Consider the following 21,395-nt stretch of genomic DNA (forward strand, 5'->3'; position numbering starts at 1 on the left):
CGCCCGCTCTGGGCAGCGCATCCTTCCCTGCCCGCGCCCGGCTGGCCCGCTACTGGACGGGAAACCCGGCAGGAAACGCGCGGCGGGGGAGGGCCCGCGGGGAGGGGACGCGGATGCCAGCCACGCACACCCACCGCCCGCAGGCGGGAGCCGGGTTTAAGGGCGAGCCGGCAGTCTCCGGCATTTCCGATCCATCACTTCTCCCCCCTCCGCCCCCGTGTCATTGTCTTCTGGGGGACCACAAGTCAGGCATGGAAGTGGTATAACAGGTGGGCTGTAAACTTTGTTTCCCGAATGTCACTGCAGAGGTTCAAAAGAGAACAGTTCTGGTAAAGTGCATCTTCGTTTTTCTTTCTCAGGAGCCAGAAGTGGTTATTTAATTTAACATAGTTTTAAAACTCTAATCCAGAAGTGTTAAAGTTGTGTTTTTAAAAGAATACGAGAGGATAGAGTTCCACCTTAGCAGCCGTGCTTGTTTTTGAATAGGCTGCAAAGTGCAATACAGTTTACCATTAACATACCAATGTGTGGGGACAGAAATCGTAGCACGGATTTGGTGGCCCCTGAGGAGCAGGTGATTGGAAAGAGGCCCCAGGAAACTTTGCGAGATGATGGATACATTCTATTGGTTGGGGTGTGAATCACATGGATTTATTAGGCATTTGTCAAAACATCCAACTTAAGATCTGTGTATTTCACTGCTTGTAAATTTCACCTCAGTTTTTAACTCTTAGAAATATATCGTTTGCAGGTCCTTGAATCTATTACTTAATCTTTTAAAAGTAGCACAAGTATTCAATTATCAGAGCGATCAGAGTTTACCAGAGGTACCAAATTTGCAAAGTACCCATCTTGTCAAATAATGCTAGCAGTACTAATTAAATCCAGCCAGTTTCAAAAAAGGCTTTAAGGTATGGACTGAAAAGAGTACACAACGTTAGAGTTGTGAGTTAAGTTTTATTTGGAGCAAAATGAGGACTAAAGCCCAGGATACACCTCTCAGATAGCCCTGAAGAACTGCTCCGAAGAGGTAGGGTGTGGGAGGTCAGTGTATATGTGATTTGTGTGAGAGGGGGATGCTGCAACCGAGCACACATTTTGGCAGGGGCTTGCTGCTAGTCACAAGAAGGATGCTGCTTGTCACCAGCCACAGATGTCTCTGTTAATGATCTTAGTGCTTTTCTGGATATAAGATGCAAGAAACTGGGCTCATAAAATCTTCTCCTGAAAATATCTAACTATCTGATACCTGTTCTGCCAGTTTTTTCCAGGGCACAGAGTGCCTCATTCCTGATCTCCACCCTGAACTCCTTTCAGGGTATGTTGAAGGTCAGTGACTGCCGGGGCTAGTGACCTAATCATTGTAGAGACAGGTGGCAAGTGACAATTTTTAGTTGGCAAAGGTCATCATCCAATTTCACCATCAGAATTATCTAGTCCAACATCTATTACTCAAGTTAGAATGCTTTTTAAATACATGCCACAGGCCCTGCCATTTTTGGTTTTGAAAGCAAAAGCTCATTGTAAGAGTGGGAGTTAGACACAGCTGAGATTAAGTCCAGCCCTGCCTCTGTAACCTTGGGCAAATACTTAATCCCTCCTTTCCTCCACTGTAAAGGGCATCTAATAATAGTTATATTGAAGTTTTGCGGTGACTGAGTGAAACATATAGAAAGCAACTTGCTCAGTGTTGATCTTTCAGGCACACACTCTTCCTAGAAACCCAAGTGCAAGTGCCTAAATCCACGTGCAAATGCCCAGATCAACGTGCTTGGTCATTTTTAAATAAGAGCTTTATTGAGATGCTTGGTCATTTTTGCTTTAATTAGAATACTTGCCAAACTGTATTACTGTTTACTGGACAGTTAAGATAGTTTAATCCTTTCTAAAAGAAGGCAAAACCCTCTTGCACTGTTGGTGGGAATGTAAACTGATACAGCCACTATGGAGAACAGTATGGAGGTCCCTTAAAAATCTAAAAATAGAACTACCATGTGACCCAGCAATCCCACTACTGGGCATATACCCTGAGAAAACCATAATTCAAAAAGAGTCATGTACCACAATGTTCATTGCAGCTCTATTTACAATAGCCAGGACATGGAAGCAACCTAAGTGTCCACTGACAGATGAATGGATAAAGAAGATGTGGCACATATATACAATGGAATATTACTCGGCCATAAAAAGAAACGAAATTGAGTTGTAGTGAGGTGGATGGACCTAGAGTCTGTCATACAGAGTGAAGTCAGAAAGAGAAAAACAAATACCGTATGCTAACACATATATATGGAATCTAAAAAAAAATAAAAGTGGGGCTTCCCTGGTGGCGCAGTCGTTGAGAGTCTGCCTGCTAATGCAGGGGACACGGGTTCGAGCCCTGGTCTGGGAAGATCCCACATACCACGGAGCAACTAGGCCCGTGAGCCACAACTGCTGAGCCTGCGCGTCTGGAGCCTGTGCTCCGCAACAAGAGAGGCTGCGATAGTGAAAGGCCTGCGCACCGCGATGAAGAGTGCCCCCCGCTTGCCACAACTAGAGAAAGCCCTCACACAGAAACGAAGACCCAACACAGTAAAAATAAATAAATTAATTAATAAACTCCTACCCCCAACATCTTCTTTAAAATAAATAAATAATAAATAAAAGTGGTTCTGAAGAACCTAGGGGCAGGACAGGAATAAAGACGCAGACGTAGAGAATGGACTTGAGGACACGGGGAGGGGGAAGGGTAAGCTGAGATGAAGTGAGAGAGTGGCACTGACATATATACACGCGACCAAATGTAAAATAGATGGCTAGTGGGAAGCAGCTGCATAGCACAGAGAGATCAGCTCTGTGCTTTCTGTCCACCTAGAGGGGTGGGAGGGAGACGCAAGAGGGAGGGGGATATGGGGATATATGTATATGTATAGCTGATTCACTTTGTTATACAGCAGTAACTAACACAACAATGTAACGCAATTATACTCCAATAAAGATGTTTAAAAAAATATTTTTAAATAAAATAAAAGAAGGCAACATAGATGTGAAGAAAAAAGCTTTCAAAAGAACAGTGGTACTGTCTTGGCTGTATTGAACTAAAACAAGCTGGCTGACAAGATATCTTGAGTTCTTTTTCTGAGTGAGCGACTGGTCTAAGGATCTTTTGCAAATTGTGTAAAATGTATCCACTATATCAATACACCCTTTAAATAAATGGGGAAATGTTTTTCCCCCTAGATAATACTCTGAGAGACAAGCTTTAACCGACTGGTAGTTATCGGAACACAGGGAGGAACACGAATGACTCAATTTTCACACTGTGATAACAAGATCTTACATGTGTGTTAACCTGACTTTTCTGGAGTGCTTCCCACATCATGGATATGGCCCATGCATGGAATCTGAATTAAGACAGTGTATCTCAGACAGGCTGAGCCCGGACAAGTCTGGATAAGAAGCCTTTAGGGAAGAGGGTAAAGGAAACAGACTTAGGTTTCAGACTCAACTCATGACACATTATAATTCAAAAACCACTCGATTTAGTTAATGCTTAACTAGGAATCTACCATGTACAATCACTGACCTAGGCCAGTGGGAACTCCAAAGAAGTGTTATATGATATTCCTTGAACTTAAAGAAACCCAATTTCTCTTGTTTTCTTACGGCATTAAGATAACAATTAGAGAACATGGCAAAAGACAGTCAAGTATATGGGAGAGACAATAACTCTTAATGGAGTTGAGGAATAGCAGAGTTGTGTACTGGAAACAGATTTTTCCAGAACAGGTGGGATTGAGCAAAGTTTGGTTTTGATTATTGGGGGTGGGGGTGGGTGGATGGGAGGAAATAACAAAGGGAAGTCTGGACAAGGACAATGTGCCCCAGGTGCAGGAAGGGACAGACCTCCTGTTGCTCTCTGACCCAATGCCTGCCCCTGACCATCTCTGGGTTCTTGTGAAACTAGTGCACCAGCTTCTCCTCTCCCATGAGGCCTTCCCAGACCCTCCTCCGTCAGAACTGAAGACCTCTTCCTCTGTCCTCCAAGCACGGTACCTGTGCCCCTTCCACGGCACACACTTCATCTCATCATCAGCTAAGGTCGCTATGTGTCTATTTCCCAACGAGGCCATCCTCTTAAAGGCAGGGGCCGCATCTTATTCACTTCTGTATCCCCCAGTGGCCCTGTTCCTCACACAAAGTCGACAGGTATTCAAAAACGTTTCTTTGTATTGAATTGAATGGGAGATAAAGTGGGGTAAAGTGAAGCCAAATGATAAATAGGCATACACGTTGGAGGTCATTCATTCGGTAGACATTTATTGAATGCTTACTGTGTGCCAGGCCCCGCTCTAGGCTCTGAGGACACATCCATGAACAAAACAGATAAAAATCTCTGCCCCTGTGGAGCTTACACTTACGATCTATCATAAGGGATGGGATTAGCAATACATTTACATAAATTCAACCATACCTATCAGCAAAGTGAAAAAAAGAAACATTTAAATAGTTTTAATTATTGGTACTACGAAAGTCTACTGTTGATATGTAGTTTTTTATTATATATTTACTTACTATATTCATAAAATATTCATACCCATGTATCACCCTACAGGCATTCGAATTGTAAGATTATAGAGAGATTTTCAAGGATCATTTTGAGCATGCTCGATTCCATCCATAGCACAGCCCTGAAAACCCACCCACCTTCTGAGCTGTGACTCTGTCGTACCACAATGGAAACTTGGAGACTCTTGGGCAAAGGAGAACCATTTTAAGTATTTGAGCATGAGAATGATGGCATGACAAATGCTGGTCGGTTTAGTCTGGTAACAGGGAAGAAGAGACAGTACACTCACACAAATACACACAGTCAGTCGACAGCGGAATTCACGTCACGAATTAAAAGTAAAACGTTTGTGAGCCATTTCCCATTCTTTTAAAACGACTAAAATAGTAGGAGCTTGAGGTCATAAATGTTTATAATGAACTCTTGATTATAAAATCTAAAAGAAAAAAATCTTAACACATGGGCTTATTCTGACTAAAGGGTTATCATTTTCATATATTTTCCAAAGAGTATTTAAAAAGAACACCAAGTTTAGAAAAACTCATTTTTAAATTTTGCGATAATTGCAAAATGACTGGTATATATTAATACCAATCATTTAACCCTGAAAACATTCTTCACTTGTACAGTGTAAAAAAATTTTTGACAGTCTGTGGCTAGAAATATTCTATTACCATAAAGCTACAAACAGATTTATGCTCCTAAGAGCAAAGTTAGAAAAGCAAAAATAACATTATAATAGTGATAAGCACCAAGACAGAACTTTTTTGCACTTAGGGCCTGATTGGTTGTATTTAAACATAACCTCTACCAACGAAGGACCAAAATGACACCTTATTTGGCAAAAACAAGGAAAAAAAGAAAAAAGGATAAAAATATACATACAGAGGTCTGGAAACTGAAGAATGCCCACTTTAAAACAATAAAATCGTCCATACCTGTTTTTTAACTAATGTGACATTTGCAAAATATATCCATGTCACTTTTCTTCCTCTTTAGTTCACTTTATACAATTCAGACTGCTCCATTTTCGTTCATGTGTTGTCACACTAGTGTAAATAAATATTCTGAATTATAGGAGTTTGCTGTAATGAATCCAGACCATTAGAGCCAGACCCAGTAGCTCAAACAATCTTAGTTGCAACTCATTCCAACTAGTGAAACAGATTATTTATCTGTGTAGTTTTAAAAAGCCTTAGACAGATGAGATATCGTGTGTATGACATATCGTGTGTGTGTGTGTGTGTATGCATACAAGTTTGCCAGGGCAGTGTGAGAGTGAGTGCATCCCAGAGAGAAGAGTGATATACAAACAACCGTAACAATGGCCCGAAAGGCTTAGGTAGCCAGACACTGAATTTCCCCCCAAACAAACCTGAGGCTGAGCGATGGGGGAATTAAGGGATCTGTCAACACAACGTGGAATCAGTGACAGGTTCGGAAAACAAAGACTAAGGCGGGATGCCTCGGCCACAACATTCCCATGACACCGGAGGATGCAGAGCAGTGACAGGGATCAGGGACTGACTCTGGCTGCACTGGGAGGGATTCCCTGGGTTCGCAGCTGAGGATCCCTGGACCTTCCCCAAAGGGCATTTGCAGAGGCCCCAGCACTGGCCTTCCACCTCTCTCAGCGAGGACATCTCAGGGGTCCCAGGGTCTGAGCTTGGGTATCCCCACCTCCCGGTCTTAAAGGTTCTCTCAATACAGATACTATCCCTTCTAGATGCTTGGCCAAAACCCATCACTACCTTCCACTGCCAATTCAGTCTTAGAAAGGGGTTCTCCTTCTGTCCCTTTGGGGTCCCTGAGTTTGAGGTAATGCCAACATACTGTATGCTACGTAGCAGTAACAAAGTCAGGCAGTCCACTGGAAAACTCAAGCAATCTAGATTCAATATATTAGCCGGTTTTTGTTATCTCAGTAATACTTTTTAGTGAGACAGTTTCTCCACACAACTTAGAATGTGTGGGGTAAAGGAAAAAAATATTGCTATAATATGATAGAAAGATTTTAAAAGTTCAGCATTGAAACTCCTTCTTTAGGGAAGGAAAAGGAGACATATTATGTTCCCACTCTCTATTTTCCATCCTTGGCTTTGAGGTACAAGAGCACCAAGGTTCCTGTAAAGCTAGTTAAAGGTCCTGCCAGTCCCTCTACCCACACAACAATCCTAGGGAAATCGTGAACCGTCTACTTTCCAAATCTGTAACCATATCTCTAGGCATGTCTATACAGCTCGTTCATTCACTTTCAAAATCTACAGCATTTTTGAAACAAAATGACATAGTTGCATTCTTTAAATGCCAGCCATGAAATCATCACTTAAAAAAAAGGAAACTCGTCAGATTATGTATACGTAAGTCAAATAAAATTCTCTCTTTTTTTTAAGGTGCTTTATTTGGTCTGCTGAAGACATGCCTATGGCTGCTTCTAAAAGCCCTTAGGAAGAGCCTCAGACGATATCCTGCAGTTGGATATTCTGCTCCAATGTCATCAGGTTCTTAAACTACACTGTAGGTATAAACTGTTTCATGAAAACCCCCCAAAATGTGCACGCCAAATGCAGAGAAAAACCTCATTTATAATCAGGTGAATTTTCGTCACACCAAAATAATGATCTGACCTGTCCAGACATGCAACTTCTCTCTTTCTTCCCCCATGAACTAAATTCTCTTCTTTCAAAAATGGTCACATTTGAAGATCAAGTTAAAATCCACCATGTTTCAAGTTAAACTCGGAGGGTTTCTATACAACTGTAGCATGATTTCGAATTCATATTGGCATTCATCTTTCTATATTTTCCTATATTTATCCTAAAGAAACTTCCTGGATCATAATATTTAGGGAGAAATTAAAAGGCTTTTATATTATACTGTGAAGTTCCAGTAAATTCTCGGTTTATCAGGGTTTACCCTTAGCTCCATGTCATACAACCTCATACATGATGCAAGTATCCCGGGAACAAGTTATTTCAAATACAAAACTCTTAGCTCTGTGTCATAAATAAATTTGGGTAAAACCGCAAGCCTTCCACTGAGTCATCTCGGCAAAGATGGCCCATCTTCTCGGCAAGAAGCAACCTAGGAGTCAAGGGATAAAAACACCATCATCCACCCATTCAGAAACACAAATGATTAGTTGTAAGTGACGAGCAAAGCCCTTGCTTACCTTTCTTTAGCCAGGAGGACAGACATTCCCACAAGCTTAGCAAACTCTTCTGATGTTAGAGATCCCTTTTCTGAAACCTAACAGAAACACACAGCAGGAAAAAATGTGATCATTTAGGCCACCTAGGTACTAACCTGGGGGTACTATCTACCAGTATACTTGGGAAATAATTTACTGAATTTTCTACTAAACTCCAAAGACTGTTCACTCTAGAACTAAATCTTCTTCACTAATGCTTAAGTCTACAAAAGTTGAAGAACCCAGAACAAACACGGTGAAGGCTAAAACATCATGAAACCCTATATAATATAAAAAAGGCAATATACTAATGCCTAAAAAGAACTATTCCACAGTCTGAAAAGGAACATATAATAAACTCTGAGTGCATAGTACATGCGCCACTGAAGGACTGTTATACATAGGATTCGTTTTAAATATGTGATAGAAGTATCTATAGCCTTGGGACTTTCATTGAGTTTAAAATAAGAAGTATAATAACTGCGAGTTATTCAAATTATACAGGCTCACCACAGAAGCTATGAGGCGATAATATTTCAAGGATCCTAACGAGTAACAGCAGTTTGCCCAGTAAAACCCATCTAAACTACACTTGCTTTCCGTGTATTTTGAAGCAATTCTTTCACAAAACAATTTGTAGGGTAATGCAGCTTATGTGGGTAATACTGAAAGAAAAACTTCAATCATGGGTAACACTGATTTACAAAGTCAAAACATATTTTCAAGACTGAGTTTCAAACAGAAAGAGAGCAAGCACCTCACTCATTCTAACTCCCCTTACTCACTAGATGTTATGAGTGTTGGCAAGTTTCAAGGAGCTTTCAAAGTATAAATGTGATGAATAGTTATTCGTTGTTAATGAGAAACCATTTTCAATTGGGTCTGTGAATATTACTTGTCAGTAAAGTTGAATTTAAAAGGAAATCCTGTTTCTCAAGTTGCTAAGCATTGGGGTCTTCTGTGGCAAGGTCTAACAACGGAGGGAGGAAACCGGGTCCCCATACCGTCTCCAAGGCTGAGGCCACTGTTTCCTCCTCCTTGTGGGACTGAAGTTCAATTACCATGACGCCGCTGTCAAACACACGGAGCCTAAAAATCACAGACGGGAGGACAAAGCCGTGAATATCTGGGATCTCGGGCCCCTGAGGAAGTGCAAATATTTTTTACTTTCATTTATGCCAGGACTGAGGGCAATATTAACACAAAAGAACATTTCAAATACAATGACCACGGGTAACTAAGGCCTAATTAAAAAGCTCATGGGGCTTCCCTGGTGGCGCAGTGGTTGAGAGTCCGCCTGCCGATGCAGGAGACGCGGGTTCGTGCCCCAGTCCGGGAAGATCCCACATGCCGCGGAGCGGCTGGGCCCGTGAGCCATGGCCGCTGAGCCTGCGCGTCCGGAGCCTGTGCTCCGCAACGGGAGAGGCCACAGCAGTGAGAGGCCCGCGTACCGCAAAAAAAAAAAAAAAAAGCTCATGAATAAACAGTTAATGAAGTTCTGAACTATCATCTACATGCTAAATAAACTATGCTTGTCTACTTTTTGTTAAGGGCAGAGGGACTGGTCACTGTGACCGCACGGGAGGAGCCCACGTTCTCACCTCCTGCCCCAGCGGCAAGAGGCCAACTACCAGCCCCTGAGGCCCCGCACAGCCCTGATAAGGATGGAAGCCGGGTTGACAGAGGTGTCCGTGGTGCCGGGTGAATTCTGCCCACATGTGATATAAACTTCAAGAGGGGCAATATATATGCTGGTTCACCACGCAGGATGGCAGACCTGCAGGGCTGTCCTGTCTACTCAGGGTGGAATCATGCCTATAGCTGGCAAACTTCCTGCAGAGGTTCTTTTACCTGAGAGGTAATTTCAGCTCTTCCAGCATCTTGCACGCATTCACTAAATCTTCTGGTGAGAGCAACTGGTGGGGAAAAAAAATCCAGTTTACATTGCAAATTAAGAGTGATGCTATATAATTATAACGACCACTAAAACAGAAGAGGATAGTGTAAAATTATCACGTAGCAAGGATTTTAGGTGGCTTAGTCACCACAAGGCAAATAGGATTAACAAAGAAGCAAAAGACTTCTTTTCATTAAAGCAGTACTATCCGTAGAAATATAATACAAGTCATGTACGTAATTTAAAATCTTCTAGTAGCCACATTAAAAGAAAATAAACAGGCGAAATTCATTTTAATACATATATTTTATTCAACCTAATAGATGCAAAAGTTCACCATATAATTGATATAAAAAATCATTAATGAGCTAATTAACACTTCTTTATTCTGTACTAAGTCTCTAAATCCCGTGTGTAATTTATGCTTACAGCACATCTCAATTTGGACTAACCACATTTCAAGTTCACAGTCATCACATGTAGCTAGGTAGAGGCTACCCTTCCAGACCACGTGGGCTTGAAGAATCGGTCCTGCGTGGTGGTGACCAGCACAGGTGTCAGTCACACAGAATGGTTCTGGAGCCAGCCCAGCCTGGGTCCCAGTCCCTGTTTAAAACACTGTCTCCAAGTGCAGCTGTGGTCAAGTTACTTAATCTTTCTAAGCCTTAATGTCCTCATCCCCTAATCATCCCCTAAATGGGGACAGTAAAAGTAGCTACCTCACTGAGTTACTGGGAGGATAAATGGATAACACGTGCAGAGTGATGGTAAGTATCCACTGGTGGCGGTTATGATGACTGTTCAAATAAAAATGCAGAACAGAGGCTTAACCCGTGAGACCGGGGTGAGCGCTGGAGAGATGTGTGTGAGTTGTCTGCGTGGAGGTGACTGCTGACACCACAAAACTGTGTTCTACTTCAAGGGCACAGAGAGTGCACAGTCAGACCCTTGGAGGCCAAAGACAGCTAGCTGGGTGTTGAACAGGCAGTGAGAGCTGAAGTATAGCCACTGCTGATTCTGAGCCAAAGAGGCAGGGCGCCTTTCTTTCTGTATCACCTACAGGCAACCTGAGTCCAACCAGGTTCACTCAAAACAGTTAACTATCACAGAGAAAGGGCATCAGGCACAATCTTGTTCATCGCAATACAAACACAGACTCTCAGAGCTTTAAGGTTTCATTCGGTCCAAACCCTATTTTATTTTATTTTATTTATTTATTTTTTTTTTTGCAGTACGCAGGTCCCTGACCACTGCAGCCCCTCCCGCTGCGGAGCACAGGCTCCAGACGCGCAATCCCAGCGGCCACAGCCCACAGGCCCAGCCACTCCGCGGCACGCGGGATCCTCCCGGACCGGGGCACGAACCCGCGCCCCCCACATTGGCAGGCGGACCCCCAACCACTGCGCCACCAGGGAAGCCGCAAACCCTATTTTAAAGGTAAAAAAACCCCTGAGCTCCAGAGAGGTTAAGGAAGCTACTCAAGGGCATTCAGCAAAACCAGGAACAGAATTTATCTCCCAGATCCCAGGGCAGTACTCTTTTCACTGCGCCACACTGCTTCTCAAAATAGTTTTGATATTCACAACCCTTCCTCAAATTGTATTCACTATAGGGGAATTTGTATTGTAACGAGTCTATATTTAGCTAAAAGAATATCTAAATATTTTATTCTTACTTCCATTCCTCGAGCTCGGTTTACTAAACAGTACACCTCCGTGAGTGACATTATTCCCCCTCGTTCCTGTTAAAATATAAAATAAAAAGCATTATAATTAGGACCAGTTAGCATTTCTTAACAGAAATCATAATCAGAGTGAAATCAGAAATCATAAAATCTCTTAAGAAGCTTTTGAAAACTATATTTACACACAGGGAACCAATTCAGATACCACGAGGCACTTCAAATTCCATATTTGGACTTTACTGTCATTATTACTTTTAACATTTTAACATTTACTTAAATGAAAAGAGGGGTTGTACACCATGTTTCAGTGTATTTATTTATTTTTATAAAGTTATTTATTTATCTTTTTTTTTTTGCGGAACGCGGGCCTCTCACTGTTGTGGCCTCTCCCGTTGCGGAGCACAGGCTCCGGACGCGCAGGCTCAGCGGCCATGGCTCACGGGCCCAGCCGCTCTGCGGCATGTGGGATCTTCCCGGACCGGGGCACGAACCCGTGTCCCCTGCATCAGCAGGCAGACTCTCAACCACTGCGCCACCAAGGAAGCCCTATTTATCTTTTTTTTTTTCTTTTTGCCTGCATTGGGTCTTCGTTTCTGCACACAGGCTTTCTCTAGTGAGAAAGTGTCTAGTGAGAAGTATCTAGTGAAAGTGTCTAGTGTAGAAAGTGTCTTCTCTAGTGAGAAGGTGTTCGGGCTTCTCATTGCGGTGGCTTCTCTTGTGGAGCACGGGCTCTAGGAGCACAGGCGTCAGTAGTTGTGGCACGTGGGCTCAGTAGTTGTGGCTCATGGGCTTAGCTGCTCCATGGCATGTGGGATCTTCCCAGACCAGGGCTCCAACCTGTGTCCCCTGCATTAGCAGGTGGATTCTTAACCACTGCACCACCAGGGAAATCCCTTCAAAAAGTGTATCTAAATGCTTTAAGTTATTCCATCTAATAACTGAAGAAATTATAGAATTAAATAATAATATCACCATTATTATCAACCCCTAATGAAGTAACAGATCTAGATAATGATTGTCAGTGGCTGTTAACATCACAAAAAAAAGACAATCAGATATTATGTACCTCCTGATGGAAATGCTCAACACCCTCTATAAGATATTCTTGTCAGAAAAAAAAAAAAGAAAGAACTTCTAGATATAACTACCAGTTTACAGGGACTACACAGGACAGGGAGGCATGGTGACTTACAAATTAGCAAAATCCATACTCTGAGACACTCTATAAGACAAACTACTAGTTTCTTCAGTAAATAAAAATTTACTGTAATGGGAGATTTATTACATGGGAGAAGGGAAAACCCATAGAATTTAAAAAAACAAAAACACTTGAGAGAGAAATCAAACATTTGCAATGTATCCTGGTTTGAACAAATCAACTATAAAAGAAAATGTGAACACTAGCTAGGTATCTGATAATATTAAAAAATTATTTTCTAACTTTTACATGTGAAAGGGGATTATAATTACATTTAAAGGTGTCTTTATCACTATAATTACATACTGAAATGTTTACAGATAAAGTGATGTGATGTCTGGGATTTCCTTTAAAACAACTTTAAGTGGAGGCTGGTTACACAAGAAGCTGGATGATGGGCACATAGGGATTCATTACACTATTCTATTTTGTCATATGTTTGAAATATTTCTTAATACAAATGTTTTAATAAAGCTTTGATTGCCTGAATAATGACTAGAAGATGAAACTGTATTATGAAATTATTAATAGTACACAATATATGAAAATATATACAGATTATATATTTCCTTTTGAAAACAAGAGATAAGAAATAATTACATCAAATAGATTTAGATATCTGAAATGGAAATTAAAAACAATTTAGAAAATTACTGACAAAGAATCAATGAACTAGTTTAATATTACCAAAAGGAAAAATAACATGTTGGTTGAATAGTAACCATATCGTGAACGGAGTTATGCTCTTAAGATTTCTGATGGCACAGAAATAATTGAACACAATTTAAAGAGACCGTTTAGGTTTTGTTTTTACCTCCAAAGGTGCCTGCAATATTCCAGCCAGCTGTTTGGCCAGCTGCATGTGGTACTGTGTGCCCGAGCCGTACGTCTCCCTGGTAACCGGGTTAGCTATTCCCATGCTCAGCAAATAGGATTTAAACCTGATGGTCTATAATGAGAGGAGAAAATGCACAAAAAGACTATGCAGAATAAGTCTCTCCACCCAACGTATAAAATCCTTCCATCAGACATTCAGTTCTACTCCATTATTTCTATATCTACCCGTCTCTTCTACTGTGTTTCTATGCTGTGAACTATGTAAGAGTGGATTTCTAGTACTTCCCTGCATAAATCTACGTATTATTCTTCCTTCTCCTGTCTTAGTATCTTATACTCCATTTTCCCCCCAATTTTGGTGGCAGAGGAGACTTAGATGACAACTATGCTCTGTTTAATGCCAACCAAGTGATACAACCAAAAACTTCGAAAGGAAAATGGCTGTGACCAGACTGTAAACAAATTTAATAAAACATATCAAAATTATGGACATGTCTAAAACAATCACTTCTTACACATTTCAATACCTCTGTTTTCTACACTCCAGGAAAAGGTACTGAAATATCCTTTAATCCTGCTAGAACTAACAAAGTTTTTATGGTTGATTTTTAATTTAGTACTTTCATATATCTTCAAGTCCTAAAAGAAATCAAACACTACATTAAGAAAGCAAGCTGGTAAACCACCAAAACGTCCATGCATTATTTGTGAAATCTAGTTTCTAATGCCTTAAAAAAACAATCTATTTTTACCTCATCTTCTGTGATGTCACCTTGCTTGTCTTTAATCTTATTAGCAATGGATTTTGATAACTCCACCATTTCCTTAGCCTGTCAAGAGAACAGTAAAAGATTGAAAAGAAGTAACGTCCCCAAAGTGTCTGCTAACAAAATGTATTTTCAAAAGTGTATCATAATTGGTATGAATTTAATAGATATAAATGACATATACCTTGACCATTAGCTTGCTGAGATCTTCGAAGGCCTAAAATGAGAAATGAGCTTTTATTGGAATCTGTGTAAAGAATTTAGATGTTTTAAAGCAATGAAGCACTCTATCTTCTCCCCTATGAAAAAAATGTATGAAATTTTCTTACAAATATCCATTTATTTATATGAATATTTATACAAGTGCTAAATCTACCTTATTTTGGGAATAAACCATCAAATTTCCAAAACAACCTGCAAAAAACAATTTTTCAGATTTTCAAAGAGGAAACAGTTATTGATTAAACAAATAAAAGATGACATAAGTAATAGTTCAGAAGATATTATTTACTGTTCTTTGACACAAGTAAGAAAATTTGTCACTGGTTTTTCCCAAAACCATTTCTAGACAGGAGCTCAAGAATCAAAGGTGTTGTAAAGCTTTCCTGGCTGAAAATGGTAACATGCAACTGCAGGAATACTTCTTTGGGCCCAACCCTTTTGGCTTTAATAGCAGGTGTGATTTAACTGAAACCATAAACCTCAGCCTCTGAATATTACATAGATTATACTCGTAGCCTTGACTAGAGTGGCTATCACAAAAGAAAAACATGCCACCAAAACATATCTAAATAAAACCCATCAATTGTTCAATTTACTACAATGAATATCCACTTCAAAGGCCTCTTCAAACTTAGACATATTTATAATTCACGTATTTCAAATTACCAAAAGTATACTTCCAGTGCAGAATATCACCTGATATCCACAGATGTTATTTTTAAAAACCAATTAAGCAGCTTATCATTAATTGAAAACTCAATCCATACAGAACAGTGGTTAACAGGTTCTGACGGGCTGGTGCCCATCTTAATTCCACGCAGGAAAGTATCCCCCATCTGCAAAAGGATTTTGCTAAAAGAATAGAGTGTTGTGTACAATTCTTATGGCCGACTCACTGGGCTACTACCGAAAACAAAGGGGAACACACCTAACAGGAATTTCCTTAGATAAACAAAAGACTTAAACACTGGATTCTTATCAGCAACAGCCAGCAGATGCAGGAAACCTTTTGTGGGAAACTCTGGGCACCAGCTCTGAAACTAAGGCAATTCTAACATTCAAATGGAGGGCAAATCACACACCAACCTCATTTTCAAAACTAAAACGCAGACACTTTACATGCTTAGATTTTTACTTTGCATGTACAAACTGTTACTAGATTTCTTCTACCTACGTGTAAAGAAAACTAGTAAGGCAACACTTTTAAATTTTATATGGCAAATCACTTTATTTACTATATTATATTTTCATAGAAGAAGTTTGCTAAAAATAATAGTCTACATAGAATACATATATTAGCCCTTACTGCTTATAGCCCATAAACAATAAATACAAATATTTTAGTACCTTGGAAGAAGTACCTATAAAACATTTTAAGTAATTATAAAACACAAACAAAAGCTTCCTCACTTCTATTTCTATTATTATTCTAAAATTTGGTATTAGCCAACTATCCAAAAAATGGGTGGAGAAACTACCCACAGGGCTTCCCTGGTGGTGCAGTGGTTTAGAGTCCGCCTGCCGATGCAGGGGACACGGGTTCGTGCCCCGGTCCGGGAAGATCCCACATGCCGCGGAGCGGCCAGGCCCGTAAGCCATGGCCGCTGAGCCTGCACTTCCGGAGGCTGTGCTCCGCAACGGGAGAGGCAACAGTGAGAGACCCGCGTACCGAAAAAAAAAAAAAAAAAAGCTACCCACAAAAAAATTAAAGCAATATATGTACAAATGCAAAACAGACGCATGTGCCCATCCTATTATTTTATCTGCCAGTTTATAGAACCTTCTATCCCTCTACCTCATTCATAGTCAAATTTCCACTCCACGTTTGAAAGAAAACGGCATCTGCTTTAAAACCATGGGATACTCTCCTAAGCCAATTTATAGCATTTTTTTCTTACTGACTTTCAGTCATTACTTTGGTGATTAGCTTCGGTAACTGTTATTACATTCTTGAATTTTCTGTTTCAATATTCTTCATTCTGTACTTTGCATATTCCGTTCCCTCTATCTGGATCCTCTTATCCCTACTGGTCATCTGCTAGTGCCTGCTCAACTTTCAGGCCCTGACCTCCGTTACTTCTGCTCACAAGCCCTCCCTGACCCCATCAGAAGTCAGGGGCCATGCTTTGTGTTCCTGTTGCAGCCACTATTTTCTCCTAACGTGGCAGTTCTCACCGTGTAGAGAGCGCCTACTTGCCTGTCTGTCTGGCGCACTACAACAAATCCAAAACATCTGATGCAGGGCTCACACAGAGAGCAAGGACCATCTGCTGAATAAATCAATGACCTGCACGAGAGCCCAATGCTTGTGTACACTCCTTTGACCTATGCAACTCCATGAAAATTACACTGAAACAGAATAACATTTCATAAGTTAAGAAAAACGTTATTTTGAACACCAAGTTAGTATGGCAACATTCAGAAAAAGAAACACTAATAATGCAAAATTAGCTCACTGCTCCATGCCATCTCCAAAAGTGTCACACAGAAGGATGACTACAAAAGTCACTGAAAGAGGACAGTGCCTTCTGGGTGGCAGTGAGCGGCCGTGACGTAGAAGACCACACTCATCTGCTAATCAGGAAACCTGAGTTCTCATAACCCCGGCTCCATATCTAGTCACGAGCCCTGAGATGATTCCTTTTCTGCATAGTTAGAACCCCTCTACGCTAAGATGCTGGAATTCTACAGGAATAGAGGATTCTGGGAAGGTGGTGGCTATGGCAGCACGGGTTTTGAATCTCTCCAAATCCCGACATAAAAATGGGGCAACTAGATCTCAAGACCAAAACCCCACGGACCGCATATACTAAAAAACTAAGTGACAAGACAGCCACAAAAACCCCAAGGTACAAGCAAGTGGGGACAAACCAGCAAGGGCCACAAGACCTGCATGATATCAGCACTGAGGCAGGAAAAAGAAAAGGGAGGCAACAGGGCAACTGACAGGTCTGAGAAGAAGAGCCCCTGAAAGAACCCACAGGAGTCCCTTGAAGGCAGACGGGCCAACTTGAGGACAGTAACTAAAACAGGTAGGGCTTTGCCCACTTCAACAGGAAGTGGGTACAAGGGGTCCTCAGGAAGGGCCTGTAAACAGCCCTTGAAAGTGAACCTCCTGGCTTCCCTTCCAGGACAGGAGCCAACGCTGGGGAGAAGCTACTGAGACAGGAATCGGCAACTGAGCAAGGTAGAGATAACAGAGGAAGGGGACAAGGTCCAGCTGAAAACAGGGGATGGGGACGGGGTCAGGAAATCACAGACAGCAAGCCACCTCCCTTTTTCACGCTGCATGCGCACAGCAGAAGAGTGAGCTTGTGGAATGAGAAGAGCCGCCCTGAACTAGGCCTTCCTCTGGAACTTCAAGAAAACCAATTTCACACGAAAATTAGCAAGAGCAATTATCAAGGTCAAATCCCACACAAAGTTATTACAAGAAAAAAGAAAATCAAGAGCAGAATAACATTATAGATAATGAAAGCACACCAGAAGGACATGTTCATAGATCACATCAAAAGTTTACCTTTTATTTCAAAATGAGCTAATAGGTGTTAATGAGAGAAGCTGTGAAAGGGCAATATAAATCAGAAATGAGGTGACAGGACTCAGGAAAGAATTTTTTAAATCATTTCTGAAAGAAAGACTATACTAGACAAACACAAGAGGAATAAACACAACAGATAATATCTTAAGAGAGACAACAGATGAAGAAGGAAATTTTTCTAAAATAAAAAAGAAACGAAGGAAAAGATAAAAAGGGTTTGAAAGAAAGTCACAAAGAGTGAAGACAGGCCGTAAAGCTGCAACATACAGCTAATAGGAGTCTCAGAAGAAAAAAAAAAAAATCTAAGCAATTATTGAAATTTAGAGAAAAACTCCCCTGAAATTAAAAGAAAACATGTCTGAAACCAAATACTGAAAGCATACTGCGTACCCGAGAATAACAATCCAGAATGACTAACACATAGACAGTCTAGAAAAATTATTTTACAAAGCTTTATTTAAAAAAAAACAAAATCCTTTGGGCATCTAAGAAAAACAGCAAGTGACTTTAGAGAAGGAAGAAAATTAGGTTGTCATCACTCTGGCAGCAACACTTCATGCCAGACAAAAAACTGAAAGTCACATATGGAAGGCACTCAGGAAAGAAAATGTGAGCCAGGGATTACAAATCCAGCCAAACTGACCTTCCTGTGTAAGGAATACCAAGATGCCAGAGCTCAGGGAATATTGTTCCCATGAGCACTTTCTGAAACATCTACTAGAGGATGAGCTCCGGACAGCCAAAATGAATAGAGGGAGGTGAACGTAAAGACTGGTGGTATCACACACAGTTACTTGTACAAATGAGACTATATGACAGCTAGAGGGGACGAGAGTACATGGTGGCTGAACGCTCAGATAGTGTAGATACAGCACACCTATGTTTTACATGTGGGAAGAAAGGGGAGAACATATACAAAAATATCCTTTTTAACTGTTTTAGTCATTATTCGCTAGGGTAGTCCCGAATTTGAATAAGAAGCATCAGTGTGACCTCGTGAGGCACCTTTATTAGAAAAAAAAAAAAAAGTCCTAGCTCTTTCCACTGAAAAGTCCTAGAAATAAACATCAACCCAAGAGGGATGCAAATTCCTAGCAGGCAGACTGTGGTCATGGAATACCATTTCCCACTAAAAGAAACCAGAGCTTCTCAGATAATGGTTGATTCCAGATCCGGAGCAGGAAATATACAAGATGGTCCTGGAACTTTGATAACACCAGGCAGTAAGGAAGCTCTCAGAGTCCACCAGGTCACATCCAAACCACTCAGGAGCCAACCTGAAGAGGCTCCCACTGGCCAAAGATGGGACAATTTGAGCTGTAACTAGGATAATAATTGCAACTGACTGAAATCATCAAATATGTTAAAATGTATGAATTCATAATAATACGTGAAAAAGCCTAATTAGTCACCTCGGGAGGATGATAAGGAACCAATTTATCATCCTGATAATAAAGGAAACGGCACATGTTCTGCATTCCTTATAGGAGCCGTATCACTGAGTAGCCAAACAGTAATGAACGGAAGCATCTCTTTAAAAAGTGTCCCAACAAATAAATGAAAAATAAATCACAGAGTACCACCATTTGCAACCACCAGTGACCCAAAGATCTATGCACTGAACATTGACAGCCGCTAACATGATAAAAAGAGACGTGATGAAGGAACACAGTGTCACCTCTAGTCTCAACAAAGGGCTCAAACACAAGTCTGAACAAGCCTCTGGATCCAGCTGATAATGTGCGGGAAATACAGAGGACCAAGGAACACACACAACTTTACCATAAACATGCCCTCAGCAAAACCTAGACCACAGCACTTCACAGGTCAAGTGCCCTTGGTCCCTCAACAAGAATCCATATTCAGTTAGTGGGCCCAGATATGGCTATCATGATGGTTAATTTTATGTGTCAACCTGACTAGGTGTCTGCTCAAGCGTCATTCTGAGTGGGTGTGTGAGGCTGTTTCCACATGAGGTTAGCATCCGAATCTGTAGGATGAGCTGAACAGTTACATTCAGATCGCCCTCCTGAAATGCCCTCTGGAGAGCCTAATGGAACAGAAAGTTCTCTGCCTGACTGACGAGCTAAGACATCAGTCTTACCCTGCCCTTGGACCAGGACTTAACACCACCAGGGCTCCTGGTTCTTGGGCCTTCACACTCCGGTTAGCAATTCTATCACCAGCTTTCCTGGGTCACCAGCTGGCAGCTTCCCACCATCACATGAGGCACTTCTGTATAATAAATCTCATTGTGTATATATAGGACAATATAGATACACAGATACCTGTATCTATATGTAGAGAGATAAAGATATCAGCATATCTATATCTATGTATCGATATCCACATATAGATATCCAAAAGATACCCACAGCTGTATCCAGAAGAATACATCCCCTATTTGTTCTGTTTCTCTGGAGAACCTTGACTAATACAAGTACTCAGTACCTATTTGCAGTTTAGACTTATTTGATTGAGATAAATCTTGGAAATTCTATGAGCAGCACTAATCAATGGAATTTTACTTACAAACTATTATAAGAACTAAAAAATTACTTTAGTTCATAAAATCATTTCATAAAAATCCAAGACCATTTCCATATAAACATGGGAAAACTGATATGTTTAGATGTATTAACTAACTGCCAAAATCTAATGTATAACTCATTTTCTTAACTAGAGTTCTTTTTTTTAAAAAATTAATTTTATTTATTTATTTATTTGGCTGTGCTGGGTCTTCGCTGCTGTGCGCAGGCTTTCTCTAGTTGCGGTGAGCGGGGGCCACTCTTCATCGCGGTGCGCAGGCCTCTCACTGTTGCGGCCTCTCCCGTTGCGGAGCACAGGCTCCAGATGCACAGGTTCAGTAGTTGTGGCTCACGGGCCCAGTTGCTCCATGGCATGTGGGATCTTCCCAGACCAGGGCTCGAACCCATGTCCCCTGCATTGGCAGGTGGACTCTCAACCACTGCACCACCAGGGAAGCCCCTTAACTAGAGTTGTTTCCCCTTCATTTGAATTTCCTCATATAGGATGATGTTTCAGAAACACTGTAAAGTACAAGCTCAGGGGTGCTCTCCTAGGAGAAGGGATAAGCTGGTTTGAGCCATTCTTACTACCCCTGTGCCTGGTCCCCAAGTGGTCATCAGCATAAAACTGTGTAGTGTCCGGCCAGAGTCAAGGGCCACAGAACAGCATTTTCCCCTCAACTAAGTTAACCAAACATCCAAAATAATTATACATAGGACCTTGAGTTCATTAGGAGGACCCTCCAGTCAATCCCATCTAGACTTTAAAATTTACACACAATAATTCATGACGTTTTCTAACCTCACAGAAAACAAATTTGCATTTCTTTTTAATTCCTTTCTGGAAAAGATTTTTAAAACACATTTGGGCTAAATTATGCCAACCTGAAGTAGGCTCCTTAAATGGGATAAGAGACTGTGTGGCTCCAGGCAAACTAAATATATTCCAATACACAGAACAGAGTTACTCACAGCTGTA

The 21,395-nt window shown here is 41.1% G+C and overlaps 1 protein-coding gene across 2 annotated transcripts in view; it reads right to left on the reverse strand.

Annotated features, from left to right (window-relative positions):
* Positions 1-4,285: 4,285 nt before the first annotated feature.
* VPS36 (vacuolar protein sorting 36 homolog) overlaps positions 4,286-21,395 on the reverse strand; it is a 34,071-nt gene continuing 16,961 nt past the window's right edge. The window contains exons 7-14 of one of the 2 annotated variants that reach the window (XM_032610964.1): positions 14,310-14,342; positions 14,111-14,188; positions 13,336-13,470; positions 11,315-11,380; positions 9,594-9,658; positions 8,747-8,831; positions 7,725-7,801; positions 4,286-7,636 (exon numbers count right to left, since the gene is read on the reverse strand). In XM_032610964.1, the coding sequence (XP_032466855.1) occupies positions 7,543-7,636; positions 7,725-7,801; positions 8,747-8,831; positions 9,594-9,658; positions 11,315-11,380; positions 13,336-13,470; positions 14,111-14,188; positions 14,310-14,342 (633 nt within the window). In that variant the 3' untranslated portion in view covers positions 4,286-7,542. The remainder of the gene's footprint in view (positions 7,637-7,724; positions 7,802-8,746; positions 8,832-9,593; positions 9,659-11,314; positions 11,381-13,335; positions 13,471-14,110; positions 14,189-14,309; positions 14,343-21,395) is intronic. The other variant, XM_032610965.1, reaches the window with a different exon arrangement.

This window comes from Phocoena sinus, chromosome 18 (assembly GCF_008692025.1).
Source record: "Phocoena sinus isolate mPhoSin1 chromosome 18, mPhoSin1.pri, whole genome shotgun sequence".
NCBI lineage: Eukaryota > Metazoa > Chordata > Mammalia > Artiodactyla > Phocoenidae > Phocoena > Phocoena sinus.